General features: G+C 42.3%; 1 protein-coding gene and 2 long non-coding RNA genes across 4 annotated transcripts in view; 2 read left to right on the top strand and 1 right to left on the bottom strand.

Annotated features, from left to right (window-relative positions):
* Positions 1 to 795, top strand: part of LOC306638363 — a 37,697-nt gene extending 36,902 nt beyond the window's left edge. Inside the window, exon 3 of the long non-coding RNA XR_013757478.1 lies at positions 171 to 795. This is a non-coding gene — a long non-coding RNA (uncharacterized lncRNA). The remainder of the gene's footprint in view (positions 1 to 170) is intronic.
* The window catches only part of DIXDC1 (DIX domain containing 1), an 83,112-nt gene that overhangs the window by 63,590 nt on the left and 2,912 nt on the right, over positions 1 to 16,610 (bottom strand). Inside the window, exon 1 of one of the 2 annotated variants that reach the window (XM_079101611.1) lies at positions 8,623 to 8,967. The exons of the other annotated variant lie outside the window; for it this stretch is intronic. Coding sequence (XP_078957737.1) covers positions 8,623 to 8,682 — 60 coding nt within the window. The 5' untranslated portion in view covers positions 8,683 to 8,967. Of the gene's footprint in view, positions 1 to 8,622; positions 8,968 to 16,610 lie in introns of those variants that run through there. 2 annotated transcript variants of the gene reach the window in all.
* Positions 11,195 to 16,548, top strand: LOC306638368. The gene is made up of 3 exons (XR_013757483.1): positions 11,195 to 14,193; positions 14,294 to 15,581; positions 16,439 to 16,548. It is a non-coding gene; the product is annotated as an uncharacterized lncRNA (long non-coding RNA).

The raw sequence follows: 16,610 nt of genomic DNA, 5'->3' as shown, positions 1-16,610 counted from the left end.
AACCTGTTGAAGAAAGGTTTTTGACATGTCACTATTATATCTCATGTTGACATGAATCTGTTAAATGATATCTAACAGCATAATCAGAGCTAAACAATTATGTGGGGCAATTTTTACGCACAGGTGAAGGGTTACACTGGAATTCTCTAAGTGTCTACCTCTCCTTTAAGGTCTACTCTGGGGAGTCAACCTTGAAACTGAGTGTCTGTCTTCCCAAGGCTGCATTCTCAGACAAGGAGCAGATGAGACCCTTTTCTCACTACAATGCCTGCTGCAGGTTCTGAAAAAAACCGACTTGAAGGACAAAGTTGACACTGGTGAGGACCAGCCACACCACCCACTTCTCCCACAAAGATGTTTATCTTAGAAGAAGCCTGTGGTGCAAACTTAGGGCAAGTGGCTCTATTGCTTGATGCTATTGTTTTAACAACAGATCAAGAATTCTCCTCCCACAGCAGATGAAATGCAGCTTTTTTGCAAAAGGATGTTACTCTCTGGGAGTTGAACTAGCTGTCTGACTGATTTTTCACATGTATTTTTTTCTTTCTTTTTCTTTTTTCTTTTCTTCTCTTTTTTTTTCCCCACAGTACTAGGGATTGAACACAAGGCCGTGTGAATGCTAGGCTGGTGCTCCACCTCTGAGCTACATCCCTGGCCCAGTATTTTTTGAAATATTAACTTAAGGGAAAGTCAGATGTTTTAAATAGGGGAAAGCAGATCTTCTCTAGCTAGGGAAAGGGTGGGAGACTCAGAGTGCAACTTACCCTCTTTTTCTACCTCTAAACCATCCCCCAAATCCCCCCACCCTCCATTCCGCCAGCACCCTGGCATCTAAAGCAACTTCTTAAGGGCTTCTTTTTTTTTTAAACATTTTTTTAGTTGTTGATGGATCTTTATTTATTTATATGTGGTGCTGAGAATCAAACCCAGTGCCTCACACATGCTAGGCAAGCACTCTACTACTGAGCCACAACCCAGCCCCTTAAGGGCTTCTTGAAAACAAAAAAAAAACAAAACAAAACATACACACACACACACACACACACACACACACACAAAACTGCATTTTCTTTCCTTCTAGCACTGTCATTTTATAAGTCTATTATTCAGGAAAGACAAGATGCAACAGGTTCACAAAATGAAAATATCTAAAATATTAAGATTATCTTGATCATGCCCCTGATTCTTGGTCCGTTTCCAACGACAGCTGGAGAGGCACAGTAGGACCATGACAGATTCCAGCCAGGCCTGTGGCAGAGATACAGCTAACAGGGGTAGCTGCCTGGCTTATACTCACTTCCTGTTCTATGGGAACACAGCCCTCTGAATACACAGTGGTGGGCCCCAGGACGAGGCTGGTATTAGTACATTGCCCCCTCCACTAGCCATAGTTGACTGGTCATAAAACTTAGTTGGTGCCATACTCCAGGCTGCCCACTCAAGAGTGAAAAGCTATCCATAGTAAGAGGAATAAAGCCACCGCAGCAAGTGGAAACAGGGGAAAAGACAGGGAGGAGACATTATGCAGTGTTTGAGTTCCTGCTTTTCACTGTTTCTGAGACTCTGCCCTTTCTATGGTTTAGTTTTTCAGACTTTCCTAGCATTCCATGAGTCAGTAAATTCCACTTCCTATCTCTGCTAATTCAAATTGGATTCTTGGCATTTGCAACCAAATATTTTAAAAAATAGGAAAGATAGTTGGTATGTACTGTCAGTGATAGTATAGAACTAATCTTAGTCCCATCCAAGTTTCATCTTGAACTTGTTCTGGAGAACCTAGAAAGATGCCAGTGTAATGCAGAATTCTAGAAGGACTAAGGGTTTTTATGATAACATTTTGAAACAGGCCCCAGAGGAAGGAAAAGGAGACACAGAAAAGGTCTAAACTGTTTGAGCAGGATTTTGGTCTGATGAGATTGGGCCCTCCCTAAAGTTGAGAGTACTGATGGTAAAATAAGGCTTGACCAGCATGAAGAGGTCTCTCCAATCCCAGTCTCCATATCAGCTTCCTCCAAGATACTGCATATAACCCTGAAATTTGAGTTCAAATTCTTCCAGTACTGACAATTCTGTCCATGTTTTTCATTGGGCAGGAAATCTTGACCTTGAAAGCTTTCTTGCTGCCAAACTAACTTTCTGTTTTTCTTTAGGACTTGCCCTTCCTTCCAAACAACTTTGTAAATCCAGCCTCTGTTTTCTATCTCCTCCAAGACTCAAGGTCAAACAGAATTCCTGCAGGGGACTTGTTTGTTTAGAGTTGCAAAAGCACTGAGCTGGTTCTTCTTTGGAAGTCTAAGGGACCTCCTCTTCCTAGTGTACAAATATCCAAGTCGGCTCTATGGCTGCCTACTGGCAAATAAGAAAAGCGGGATGCTTTTGTGGGTGTGCTGTGGATAGATCAGGAGCAGACATGAATGGTGCAGGAAGTAAGTTCTACAGTGAAACCAGATACCAGCTTAAAACTGAGACCCTCCAACAGCAGAATTTGCCTTGGGGCAGGAAGGTGTTGCTGAGAAATGAAGGACAGGTTTGGAAACCTTAGGTTATGACTGGCCCAAATTAAGCCAGTTAAAAGAACACAATATTGTATTTCTTTTCTATTAACTCTTTAAAGTCTTTATTGAACAAGGAAAAATTATTCATTGTACTTGGTGGCTGGTAAGGTAAAAATAAAGTCCACAAGTAAAAATAAACTTAAATTTCTTCTTCCTCATATGGACGGGGCTCTTCATATTAGTATTCAGCCCAGAGGTCAAAGGACAATGTATCCCAAAGTGAAGAGCTAATGATTTTCTGAAAGATGGCATCTGGTTATGGTTTAGGTATTAAGTATCCCCCAAAGCTCATGCATGAGACAATGCAAGAACATTCAGAGGCGTAATGATTCAGTCCTGAAATCCTTAACCCAATCAGTGAGTTAGTCCTCTGATGGGATTAACCAAGTGGTAAAAGAAGGTAGGATGTGACTGGAGGAGGGCACGGGGACATGCCTTTTAGGTATATTTTGTATGTGGTGACAGGAGTCTCTTTTTCTCTCTCTTTCTGATCATCATGTGGGTTGCTTCCCTATTCCACACTCTTCTGCCATGATGTTCTACCTCACCTCCAGCCTTGAAGAATGGAGTCGGCTGTCTATGGACTGAGACCTCTGAAATTATGAGCCCCCAAATAAACGTTTCCTCCTCTAAAATTGTTCTTGTCAGGTCTTCTAGTCATAGCAGCAAAAAAGCTGACTAAAACACATCTCCTGACCTTATTTCTTTTATTATCATTTAAGTTCCCTAAATACTTTCTGTTCCTTCACGAGTGCATGTTACAAGGTATGTGCTCAATAAATGCATGAGAATGAAGGAAGGAAAGCAGGAGGTATCTCTATAGCCTAGGCTGTTCCTTGTCCTAGAAAAAGGACAAAAAGCCCAACATCGGAGCTTTGACATTGATCCCGCTTATCTCCTTACCACACCTGGTCACTGAAGGTTATGTCCATGACCACTTCAATGGGAAATGGTTTAGGGGATAACAAACACAGAAATGCATTAAGGAAAGTGTTGGTTTAACCTTTGGTCCTTACAGCCCAGACAACAAGGCCAGTAGTGGTGGATGAAGCATTTTGAGTGCTCCCCAGACCCTCTAAACTTCCTGGGAGAGTGGCACGTGGCCTACAGTGCCCTATCACTGCTCCACATGCCCAGCCAGCCCATCACTCAGCGCAAAGAACACAAACTGCCTGATACCCTGTGGCCAAGGAGCATCTGTTAAACTGGCATTGACTCCTGTGGGAACAAAGCCAATAAGCCTGGGCGGGTAGAGAAGAAATCAGTCAGGATTAAAAAAAAAAGAAGGCGGCTGAGGGGTGGTGCTTTGTTAACATTAAAGACTTAACAGGCCTTTAATTTCTACCGCAAAGCAGAGGAACTTGTTGTGGAAATGTCTGAAAGGCTCTAGCTGGCTCGATGTCGCAAATGCTACTCCACAGAAGGCAGGAGGCACTTAGGAGGGATGCTGGCTGTAGCTGCTCCACGGGCCAATCCTCTTTCTCACTCAGTGTTCTCCTTGTGGGGGATAAAGCCAGATAATGGCTTTTCCTGTCTTTCTCAAAAACACCCAAGTTGATGAATTATTGTTTGTTCTTGAGGTAGGGTATCCATATATTACCCAGACTCATCTCAAATGTGGGCTCAAGTGATCCTCCTGCATCAGCCTCCCGAACAGCTGGGACCACAGTTGTGCATCACCATGGTTGGCCAAGCAGATAAATCTTAATGTGGGATTTCAATTTCTACTGTTCTGCTAAGAGGAAAATTGTTAGGGAAGATCTGCCAAGTCATATGTTCAAAAAGTTAAGGCTCAGACAACTGACTTTGTCAACTAGCCTTTTCATAAACTAGTCTCACAAATTTCAGCCGCTCAGAACATTCAGGTCACAGTTTGGTATAGGTTCACTCTTCCCCACAAGCAAAATGTCTGGACCACCACAATTTTCCCAAGTATGATAGATACTCTGAATATTTACTTTTTATCTTCATTGGCCTGTGAACTCCATTAGGGCACAGACTTTGTTAATTGACTTCTATTTCTAGAGCCTGGCACAGTGCCTGGTAAACACAGTAATTCAGCAAATGGCTGGTGAGTGACTGCTTACATGCAAATGTCAGACTAGTAGAAAAAACATCTGGGCTCAGTGAACAAGAAGGTTGGTAAACATTTGGTGCTTTTCATACATTAACTAGAAGATATCCCCACAATCTCCCATGAATAGTACTTTTTATAACATTTTTCATAGTTAGCATCTTCACCCAATCAATAAATGACTGAATACCTAAATGATGAATGCTTTTGACCAAACCGTACTACAATCTCAGGTCCATTAAAACCTTCTCACAAGCACCAGTGTTCTTTCTTTTTTCATTTTTTTTTCTTTCTTCCAGTACTGGGGATTAAATTCAGAGCCTCACACATGCTAGGCAAGTGTTCTACCATTAAGCTACATCCCAAGCCCACTTTATTTTTTTATTTTATTTTGAGACAGGATCTCACTAAGGTTCCCAGCCTGGCCTCAAACTTGCAATCCTCCTAACTCAGCCACCTGAGTAGCTAAGATTATAAGTGTGTGCCATTGCATCCACCCAAACTCTTATAAAGAAAGTTCAGTCCTTAGGTTGGATGTGGTGATGTACACCCATAATCCCAGCTGCACGGTACGCTGAGACAGGAGTGTCACAAGTTCGAGGCCAGCCTCTGCAACTTAGTGAAACCCTGTTTCAAAATGAAAAATAAAAAGCTTCAATTCACAGTACCAAAAAAAAGAAAGAAAGAACGATAAGAAAATGAAAAAGAACAAAAACAGAGAGGGGGGGAGTTCTGTCCTTAGAAATACACTGGCAGAATGGCAGAAATTCATGTTGGCATATAAACCAACGTTCATATAACACCACCAATATCCAGTGCCATAGAGAACAAATAACATTGAGGCAGATACAAAATTGAGAAAATGTGAACTCTAGAAAGTCCAAAACAGAGCTGGGTTCAGTGGTGCACACCTGTTAATCCCAGTGACTCGGGAGACTGAGGCAGGAGGATCATGAGTTTTATGCCAGCCTCAGCAACTTAGCGAGGCCTTAAGCAACGTAGTGAAACCCTGTCTTAAAATAAAAAATATAAAGGACTGGGGATGTGGCTCAGTGGTTAAGCACCTCTGGGTTCAATTCCCTAGTACCCCTCCAAAATGAGTAGAAAGTTCAAAACAGAGGAGATAGGGTGGGTTGCAGAATGTGGCAATAGCCAAAACTTGTGGCTAATTCAGTGAAAATTAACCATGTCAATAAAAGGGATCGCACTGACATTGGTGACATGGATCATTTCTGTGAGTTGCCCTGCATACAGAGGCCAGGGATCTACATGGGAAATGTGATAGAAGAAAATTCTGTCATGCATAGTTTATGCATAGTGGCATGTGGTTTGAGAGCAGAGACCAACAGTGGGTAGAGGAGAGCTTTGATCCAGAGGGCAGGGTTTCTCTCTGCCGCAGGGTTTCCTTATAATTACCAATTAGGGTCATAGCTCTGTTTCCTGTGGCAGTTTTCTCTGCCACAGAGAATGAGGTCACAGCCCTAACCACGCAGACCTATAAACCATCTGGGTGATGAAGGATAGCTTCAGATATACTTGGTTCATTCCCAAGAGATGGCTGGATACATGTGTGGTATTATTAGCCTCAGCAGAAAGAGTTTCTCAAAGGAAGTGTATTCTGACACTAGTTTTTAAATCCCCATTTACATCTTTCATGATGCTAACATTTAAATGACTCTAACAAAAGAGACTGAAAACTACTGGATTTAGCAACTTACAAGATGGAATAGGTCAAACAGGACCCTGTGGACTCTGAAGTAACCAATCACACCATTATTCAGTAGCACTAAGTGTGATACTGTACATGAACCTTTAATGAAGTTTATTATATACATGAAAGAATTACTTAACCTGTTAGAGAAGTTTATTACATACATGAAAGAACTACTTAAACTGTTAGAAAATATTCACCATTCAAGATTAACAAATCACTATCACTATTATTTGGATGCTATCAATTTTTCAGAGAACTCAAAAGCATGCATTGGATTCCACAGTTCAAATCTACTAACAGAAGAGAATAGATGTATATTAGTCTATAGAAGGGGTGGAGTAAAGTCTACAGGATAAGTAGAAAAATCAAGTATCAGACAGGGAAAAGAAGCATTATTCTCAAGAAGAACTAATTATAAAGTTAAACAACTGTTGGTTTTATGAAGTCTTCATTACCACCACAGAAAGAACTCTCCTGCTCCCCTTTTCCCTTGTTTTGCAAGTATTGGAGATCAGGAAAGGTATGAAAAAGAGAGTCAATTCTCTTGGTTTTCACGGTTCTTTGGCTGAAAGATTTAGAAATGAAAATGAGCAGAAAGCAAAGACTAGGACTGGCTCTGGGCAGGTTCCTTCTCTTAGTGGAGCTGGGTTAAAATAAAAATGGGGAAAGGCATAAGAGGACCAATGGAGCTTCTGCCATCATTGGTGAATGAGTCAAACCTATGCAGCTAAGGACCAAGGGAGGCCCAAAGGCAGAGAAAGAGAAAAAAGGAACCAGGAATACCAGAAGCACTCAAAGGAGAGTTAGGTTTCCTAGCTCTTCTGTGTTTCAACTCTCAGTCTGTAGCTCTTTGTTAACAATTCCCTTACATGTGTTCAGACAGGAATGATGCAAAGATGAGGAGCCCTACAGTGCAGGCCAGATGCAAGCTCTGCCCAGCAGTGAAGGCTGCGACGCCCCTCAGCTAAAGGAAAATTCCAACTCAGTTGGTTAGTCTGGGACAGCATTTCTGCAGTTTTTCTCTGTGTGCCAGGAACAACGCTAGGGCACAGGGGCCAGGACTGGGGAAGGTTTTGAGGCAGGTCAGGCTGCAGGGCTTCTTAATTAGAAACAGGAATCAAGGAAAAAGCCTGTGGTGCAGCTGCAGAAAGAAAATCTTATACACAAATTCATGAGAATAGTTACTTCTGGGGAAAAGGTTGGGATGGAGAGGTCAGTGGCCAAAGGCACGTTAGCCTTGTCCTCAATGTTCACATCTAGGAAGTGAATAGAAATGGGCATGTACAGCAGGGGTACAGCACATGCTTAGCCCTGGGCTCAATCTGCAGCACCAACAAAAGAAAAGAGAATGCATTCGTAAGTTATTTGACTAAATGCAAATTTAAAAAAATTTTTAAGAAAGAGAGTCACAAAGGAAGAAAGAAAGAAAGGGAAAGGAAAGGAAAGAAGGAGCAAGGAAGGCACGGCTAACAGAGTAGGTCTCCATGAATGCTGGGCTAAGAACCAACCCAAGAAGCTGGGGCTCCACAAGGGGAAATGGCCAGGGGGAAAGGTCTCAAATCAGAATTGCCTGGGTCACAGGAGAAGCACGTGGAAGAGATAACAGAATCATGAGAGAATCATGTAAGGGGAAAATAACCCTTGGTCAGCCCTAGCCCATCTTGCTTGTCAGATTGAGGCCCCCATTCTTGCTGTCACAGAAGGGGGCAAAAGCCAGTTCCCAGAACTGGCCCAGCTTCTCATTCAACCATATCCTTGGTTGCGGATAAACCTACTGCCCTGAATTCAGGAGACTCGCACGTGGAAAGGGCCTTCCTGTGAATCACCCGCAGTCTTCTGCCCTCTCTCAAACTTTCTACCAATGCTGTGCCACCCCACCCCTCTCTTGGCTCAGCCGGTTAGCTCCTGAAATAGAAATGGGCACCTCTGCCACATATTCAGGGCTTCCCCGAGGATTTCCCTGGGGAGAATCCGGGGGAGGATGGAGACCACCTCTTCTGGAAGGAGATGGCTTCAGAATCTGTGGTCCTGTCCTATCGACTCAGGTAAGCTAGCAAGGAAGGTCATCGCCTAGCTTAGTTGGAGGCCGACAGCCCTTTTGATTTCTACGGATTCATCCATCCGCGCCGCACCCACCACCTTTGCGCCCCTGAGGCTGCGAGAGATCTGTTGTGGGGTCCTTGAGAGGATCAGGACCAAGAAGAACCCCTTCCGGAGATTAGGCGGGAGGCGCCGGGGTGGGGAGGGGAGCTGGGGAGTGGGAGGAGCAGGACAGTTACCTCATTGAAGCCCTCCTGCAGGACGTCCAGTAAGTTCCCGCGGGTCAGGCAGGCTAGCATTGTTCCTGCCCGGGGATTCCCGGGCGGGGTCTCCAGCCAGGCGGCCGTCGCCGCCGCCTCCTCCCTCTGCACACAAAGGCTCTCAGCTCAGCTCATTGGGATCTCCCTGGAGTCCCGCATGCCACTTACTGGAAACCTAGACCCGAGCCAAACTAGAGGTTTGCACTGGGCATGCTCACGCGGGGGCCTCTGCCGGAGGGGCCCGGCGCCGCCGTGGTTCCTATAGAAACAGCTGGGCGCGCACAGGATGGAGGGGTTTCCAGGCCGGCGGCCCCAGGCCCGGCGTGCGTGCGGGGAGCCCGCGGGCGCGCAGGCTGGCGGGCTGCGTGTGCGTGCGCGCGTCTCTCTCACACACGCACACACTCACGCTCACGCTCACAAACACACACACACATACACTCTCTCACTCCGGGCGGCGGGATGGGCGTGTGCGCTGCACACCCAGACACACACCAGTTTTGCAGGCAGGCGCGCTTTGCGTGCATTCACATATACGCACCCGCTGACACACAAGCGGGCGTGCCAGTGTGTGCATATGCCCGCAATCACACAAACGCGCACACACCAAGCTTGCAGTTGGTGTACTGGCGAGAGCACGCGTTTACACACACACACACTGCTGTTTTAAGGCCGCAAGCACCCCACCCCACCACACCACACCACAAGGTGGGTGGGAAAGGGAGTGAATCATAGCAAACAGCAACCTTTTTCCACATGGGGCGGTACAGTGAGGCTAGGCTAAAATAAGAGGAAGCAGAAAGGAGAGGAAGAAAAAAAAGAAAGGAAAAGGGGGTAAAGAACTTTTGGGTAGTGATGCTAATTGGTACATATTTAACAGAACAGTGCCAAACAAATCACAGGTTCACAACAGAAGCATCAGTAAACCAAGCATGACCAAGGCTTTACCAAAATGTGTTAAAACCCAGCCGGATTCAGTGGCACACTCCTGTAATCCCAACGACTGAGGGTGCTGAGGGAGGAGGATGCAAGTTCCAGGCCAGCCTCAGTAATTTAGTAAGGCCCTAAGCAATCTTGTTAGATCTCGTCTCAAATTTTAAAATAAAAAGGGGTTGGGAATGTTGCTCTGTGGTAAAATGCCCCTGGGTTTGATCCCCAGTATCAAAAAAAAAAAAAAAAAAAAAAAAAGGGGGGGGGGACTCATTAATGATTTTTTTTAAATGAATAGGTTTTAATTAAAATAAAAATCACAAAAACGCCCTGGTACAGTTGAAAGAGATAAAAGCGTCTCAAGGGAAACAGAACTATTCACCTCTGCTTCTAGTTATTCAAATCACAGACTTGATTCATTTATTTTTAAGAATATTAATCATTTGCATGTTCAGTGCAAACTTTATAGAAAAACAGGAAGTTGATTGAATGCTCATATTATATTCCACATTGACTGCTCAATTACATTCCACCTTACCATCCCAGATGGAGGGGAATGGTTTACAGAGCTGGTGAAGACTTAGAGAAGTTCAAAGCCAGGCCCTGGGACACAGCTGGTCAGTGACAGGCAGTTCAAGAAGCTAGGACTCAACTGGGTGTGGTGGTGCAATCCTGCAATTCCAGCTATTTGGGATGGGGAGCTGGGGGACAGGCAGGAAGATCACAGTTTGAGGCCATCCTGGGCAACACTGTCCCAAAATTTTAAAAGAAAAAAAAAAAAAATTAAGGCCAGGGATGTGCCTACTGGTTAAGTGCTTTTCTAGCATGTGAGAGACCCTGGATTCAATCTCCAATACTGCCAAACCCCCCCAAAAAAACAAAAAACATAAAAACCTCTACACATCATTTTCCAGAACGCCCAGATTCCCTCCTCAAACCCCCATAGTATTTTAGCAAGAAAAGTCAGTAAATGAGTCTTATTCAACTTAATGACTTCCTCCTCAGGTCACTTAAAAAAAAAATGGTATCTGGAGCAACCAGATAAGCAATATTTTATCTGAATGTCTAAAGCTGTTAAACACAAAAATGCTTCTGGAAAAATACACACCTGCTCCTGCCCACAAGAGGCAGGAATGTAAGGCCATTCATTACAGGTGCTGAACCACCGCTATTGGTTAAATGTCGTGGGCTCAATTCTGGATAAAGCAAGGAAGATACCAAATTAAACTGAGCATGAGCTGTCCACAGGTCAAAGGACTACTGTTTCATAATCTAGTTGGAGAGTTATAATTGCCCAGAATTCCCTTCACCATTATCTCAGTTTGTGGAGTAAAACCATCAGGAAAGTCACTAACCTATGTTAATGCAATGAAGACCTTTAGAAAGAGAAGTATGAAATTTCCAATTGTACAGAATTGCATGCAACTCATTAACATGCATACTGATGCAAAACCAAAACACCCAGTTGGTGGTTTCATAGGTAGAGAATTCTGATTGGTTAAGAGCCCACCATGCTTTGGATACAGCAGAAAAACACTCAGACATTGAAGCCTACTGACAGTTATCTATGCCAAGAAATCTGTTTTTCAAACTTAAGTTTTGTCAAATAAGTAAATTTTAAAACTCCAGAATAAAGATCTCATTTGGCCCAACTCCCTTATTTCACATAAAAAGAAATCAAAGCTAAGAGAGGTGCTCATAGTCATTCAACAAGCCAATATGGTAGCTAAGATCTGAACCAAAGGCCTTTGAGGCCTGACCCTATGCATGGCCTTTCACATTATGCTGGAGAAATTAAGGAAGCATTGCAGTGACTTAATAAAAGATTTATTATAGGGAATATGGTCCAAGGTTGCACTATTCTTGAAAGTCAGTGACTTCATCATTCACATATTCTAGAACAGTAGTGTCCACTAGAACTTTCTAAGAAAACGGAAATGTTCTATTTTCACGCTGTCCAATATAGTAGGTACTAGCCACTTGTGGTCACTGAACCCTTGAAATGGGTCTAAGAGCAACTGTGGAACAAAAATGTTAATGGTATTTAATTTTAATTCATTTAAGTATAGATAGTATGATTTCAAAAATAGTTTGTCTCTACACAACTATTGAAATGTTCCAAAAACACTCTAATTCACTTTCACACTTGGAGGAAGCACAAAATCTTGTTGGACCACATGATGTTTCTATGTTTTTTCTTTCAGAGGATATGTTCTCTATACTTATCATGAACTGAAAGCAGACCACGTAAAGAACTAAGCATTAGCTCTAAGCAACACTAATATTTACTATTCCATTTTCCCTTACCCTCGCTGTTGTGATAACAACACAAGAGTTGGGAGAATAAGTGGGTTAGCTGAAACAACTAGGATAACTGGGGCAACAATCACTAGAGCCTGTATGTGAGAAAACTGCAAGCAGTCTGGGTAGATGGAACCACTCCCACTGCTGCAGGCCTGTCACTCACTCTGCCTGGAAGAAGCCAAGAATTGCCCCCAACTGCTTTCTGCATATCTCTGTCATGCTGTATGATTTCTGAACTTATATCTTGTCTCCTCAGTTCTGCATTATTTTGGCAATAATGGTAAACACTTCCCCCACAACTAAAAGTTACCCAACTATCTAACATAACAGTAACATAGCAAGTTAGAAATTTTACTACGTGCCAAGTCCTATACTAAGCACCAATATACATATGTGTTTTTTTTAGGGGGTCACCAATTCCATAAATAGTTATAGTTTTCACATATGAAGAAAAAGAAGTTCAGAGGCTAAGTAATTAGCTCCAGGTACAATAGCTACTAAATGATGAGGCCAAAGTCCAGGCTTTTAACCATTATACATTACTTTTATATGACACTTACTACATAGAAGGCACTCAGTAAATGTTTTTAGATCAATGAATGAGTAAATGAATGAATGAAAAAACCAATGTATGGTTACCAAACACATTCATTTATCCCTTCTATTTATAAGTACAATAACATGTTTCCCTAAGTTAGACTTTCTGCCTTAAACAAAGCTGTCATTTGGTGGAAATATTGCCTGTGACTTTTCTCCGAGTAAAACTAAGATGTGTGATTCACACCTATGAGAAGTTTAACACATCTATAATGGGCAATCATTCATGACGATAAAGAAACAGAAACGGAGTTTCAATATACAAATAATTAAAATTATCAATGAAAATATTTTAAATGATCCTCTGAAACAATTTCTTCATCTTTTTTTTTTGTACCAGGGATTGAACTCAGGGGCACTCAACCACTGAGTCACATCCCCAGCCCATCCCCAGCCCTATTTTTGTATTTTATTAGAGACAGGGTCTCATTGAGTTACTTAGTGCCTTGCTTTTGCAGAGGGTGGCTTTGAACTCCTGCGCCCTGTGTTCTGCCTCCTGTCTCAGCCTCCCCAGCTGCTGAGATTAGGGGCATGCACCACCTCCACCCCTGCTCTTCATCCTTTTTCTCTTTTCTCACATTAGCTGAATTCCTTGAGGGTAACATGTTTACAACTTCCATTACATTCACATTCAGAGACACCAGAAAAGACATACAAAAAGGCTCATACTTATCAGCAAGGTTGTGAATAGTCCTGGCTCCTGTGTATTTATTTGTTTATTTATTTCTGTATTACAGTGCTGGGGATCAAACCCAGGGCCTCACATATGCTAAGCAAGCTCTCTACCACTGAGCTATACACCCACCCTAAAACTGCTCCCTTTGTCTCCAGACTTTTCCATTTGCCAGTCCACATTCATCTAAATCTTTCTTAGATGATACATTCTCCTTGCTGTTCTATGTCATCAAACACTCACTTTTCCTCAGTATATTAATAAATTCTTTGTGTCTAACTCTTAAGGCCTCCCTGCCCAGATCACTCTGTGCAGGTTAGGGGGCTCCTCACTGTCTCTCAGTTTCACAAAGCTCATTTTCACCTTCATGCCTTCACAGCTGATCCTCTGCCAGGAATGCCCCACACTCTACCCTTCTGTTACCCAATTCATCATTATGTCTATCTAGTTCAAGTTCCATTTTTTCCATGAAACTCCCCGACCACTGAGTTTTGTTTGCAGTGCTAGAGATCAAACTCAGGTCTTCAAACATGCTAGGCAAGCACTCTCCCACTGAATTGTATTCCGATCTCTGGTCACTCTTAATTTTGATCTATCTCAAACACTCATTTCCCAGATGACCCATGACTGATCTCTGCTCCTCCTTCAGGTCTCTTCTCAAATGTCATTCTTTACATTTGGCTTTCTCTTACCTCTATCTTTCTGTCTTTATTTAAATTTTCATTGGAGTTTTCATAGTATAGACAGTTCTACTGTAAAGATATGCTTAAAATCTAAAAGAATTTCTGTAAAAAGTCTTACAACTATATCGAAAATGTTGGTTCATTTCAACTATTATCAGCTTTCCCCTGTAAACTCATGAGGGCAAGGGATTTTATGTTTTGTTACTGGTTTATCCCTAGAACCAAGAATATTGTCTGGCACATAAAATATGTACTGAATGAATGAATCTTTCTCTTTTTAATATCTAGCATGCTCAATACTGTATCATTTAGCATTTAATTACAGTTAATTCAGGACTGTAAATCTTTGTCTCCCACTCTCTTTGGGTTTTTGTTTGTTTGTTTGTTTGTTTTTGGGTGCTGGGGATCAAACCCAGGGCCTTGTGCTTACAAGGCAAGCACTCTACCGACTGAGCTATCTCCCCAGCCCCTTTTGTTTGTTTTTGTTGTTATCTGCATTTTGTTGTTCTTATTGTTGTTTTGCTGTGCTGGTAATAGAACCCAGGGCCTCATGCACACTAAGCAAGTGGTCTACCAATGAGCTACACCCCCAGTCCTCTTTGTCTCTTTTACCGTATTCTCAAGTCGAGTATAATTTGTGGTGTCTTAATATATTTTCCTCTCCTTTATCCAGGCATTCATTCATTAAACATTCATTAAATACAGGTTGAGCACCTTTTGTATGTCCTATGCTACAGGTCCTGCTAGAGGTCCTGTCCTTTTAGCAAAAACTTGAAGAACTGACAATTACATATAAATATGCACATGACATATAAAGGGGAGAAACAAGACTGGAAGAAAGTATAGTAAAAGAAAGACAAGTAAAACTAAGAATCCAACATTAGGACAGAGGAAGAGTGCACAGGGTGAATGTGTCAGACAAAATGGGTAGAAGGAAAGCGAGACAGGATAGTGAGAGACTAAGATGCTGCCAAAGTAATCACCAGATGGTAGAGCTTAATATAAACTGTACCAGAGCAGATATGCAAATATATTCTACATGAATCTTTAAAATTCACATTTGAAGTTATCTGCCAGCTATCCTGTGGGTGAAAATTGGATCAAAATAGCGACATCTGGTGGATATTTTAGAAGTGACCCTGGAGTTTACCATGAAAACACCATAAATGCCCCCAAGGCCTCTGCACTGCCAATCATACTGTTTTAGGGCTCCACATTATTAATTACATTATCGAAACACAATCTTTTGGGCTGGGGATATAGCTCAGTTGGTAGAGTGCTTGCCTCGCAAGCACAAGACCCTGGATTCAATCCCCAGCACTGCAAAAAAAAAAAAAAAAAAAAAAAAAAACACAATCTTTCTTTGGAACCCAAGAATAGCCAAAACTTCATATGTTTGATCTTTCTATCTCCCAACTGACTTCCAGCTGCTCTGGAAGGATGTATACAAATCTGGCATCACAATTCTTCTTTTACAAGATAACTTCTAATTGTAAATGTACATATCCTTTGAAGTTGTCTTCAATTACTTATTTGTAATGTAAGGGGTGAGGCTGGGCAATCTAAAAATCCAATGACAAAGCACTGGTCAAGAAAATTACAATGATTAGGGGCTGGGGCTGTAGCTCAGTGGTAGAGCACGTGCCTAGCATGTGTGAGACACTGGGTTCAATCTTCAGTACCACATAAAAATAAATAAATAAAGCAAAGGTCCATTAACCACTACAACTAAAAAATATTTTTTAAAAAAGAAAGTTACCTTCACAAAAGAAGATCTACAAGCAATCAACAAACATATGGAAAAATGTTCAACATCTCTAGTAATAAGAGAAATGCAAATCAAAACCACCCTAAGATTCCATCTCACCACAATTAGAATGGCGATTATCAAGAATACAAGCAACAACAGGTGTTGGCGAGGATGTGGGGGAAAAGGTACACTCATACATTGCTAGTGGGGCTGCAAATTAGTGCAGCCACTCTGGAAAGCAGTGTGGAGATTCCTTAGAAAACTTGGAATGGAACCACCATTTGACCCAGCTATCCCACTCCTTGGCCTATACCCAAAGGACTTAAAATCAGCATACTACAGGGATACAGCCACATCAATGTTCATAGCTGCTCAATTCACAATAGCCAGATTGTGGAACCAACCTAGATGTCCTTCAATTGATGAATGGATAAAGAAACTGTGGTATATATATACAATGGAATATTACTCAGCCATAAAGAATGATAGAATTATGGCATTTGCAGGCAAATGGATGAAATTGGAGAATATCATGCTAAGTGAGATAAGCCAATCTCAAAAAACCAAAGGTCGAATGATATCGCTAATAAGTGGATGAGGACACATAAAGGGGGGAGGGAAGAGTTAGTGTTAGGGTTAGAGTTAGGGTTAGGGAGGGGGGCAAGAATGGAGGAAGGAAGGACTGTAGAGAGGGAAAAGAGGGGTGGAAGGGGTGGGGGGAAAGGAAAAAATAACAGAATGAATCAAACAACATTACCCTATGTAAATTTATGATTACAAAAATCGTATGCCTTTATGCCATGTACAAACAGAGAAACAACATGTATCCCATTTGTTTACAATAAAAAAAAAGAAAGAAAGTTACCACTAGGCATAGTGGCTCCAGCCTGTAATCCCAGCAGCTCAGGAGGCTGAGGCAGGAGGAACCAGCCTCAGCAAAGGCAAGGCGCTAAGCAACTCAGTGAGACCCTGTCTCTAAATAAAATAAAAAATACAGCTGGGGATGTGGCTCAGTGGTTGAGTGCCCCTGAGT

Source organism: Sciurus vulgaris (genome assembly GCF_902686455.1).
Source record: "Sciurus vulgaris genome assembly, chromosome: 11".
NCBI lineage: Eukaryota > Metazoa > Chordata > Mammalia > Rodentia > Sciuridae > Sciurus > Sciurus vulgaris.
Note: the sequence above shows the minus strand (reverse complement) of the source record. Positions and strands in the feature narration are given on the sequence as shown.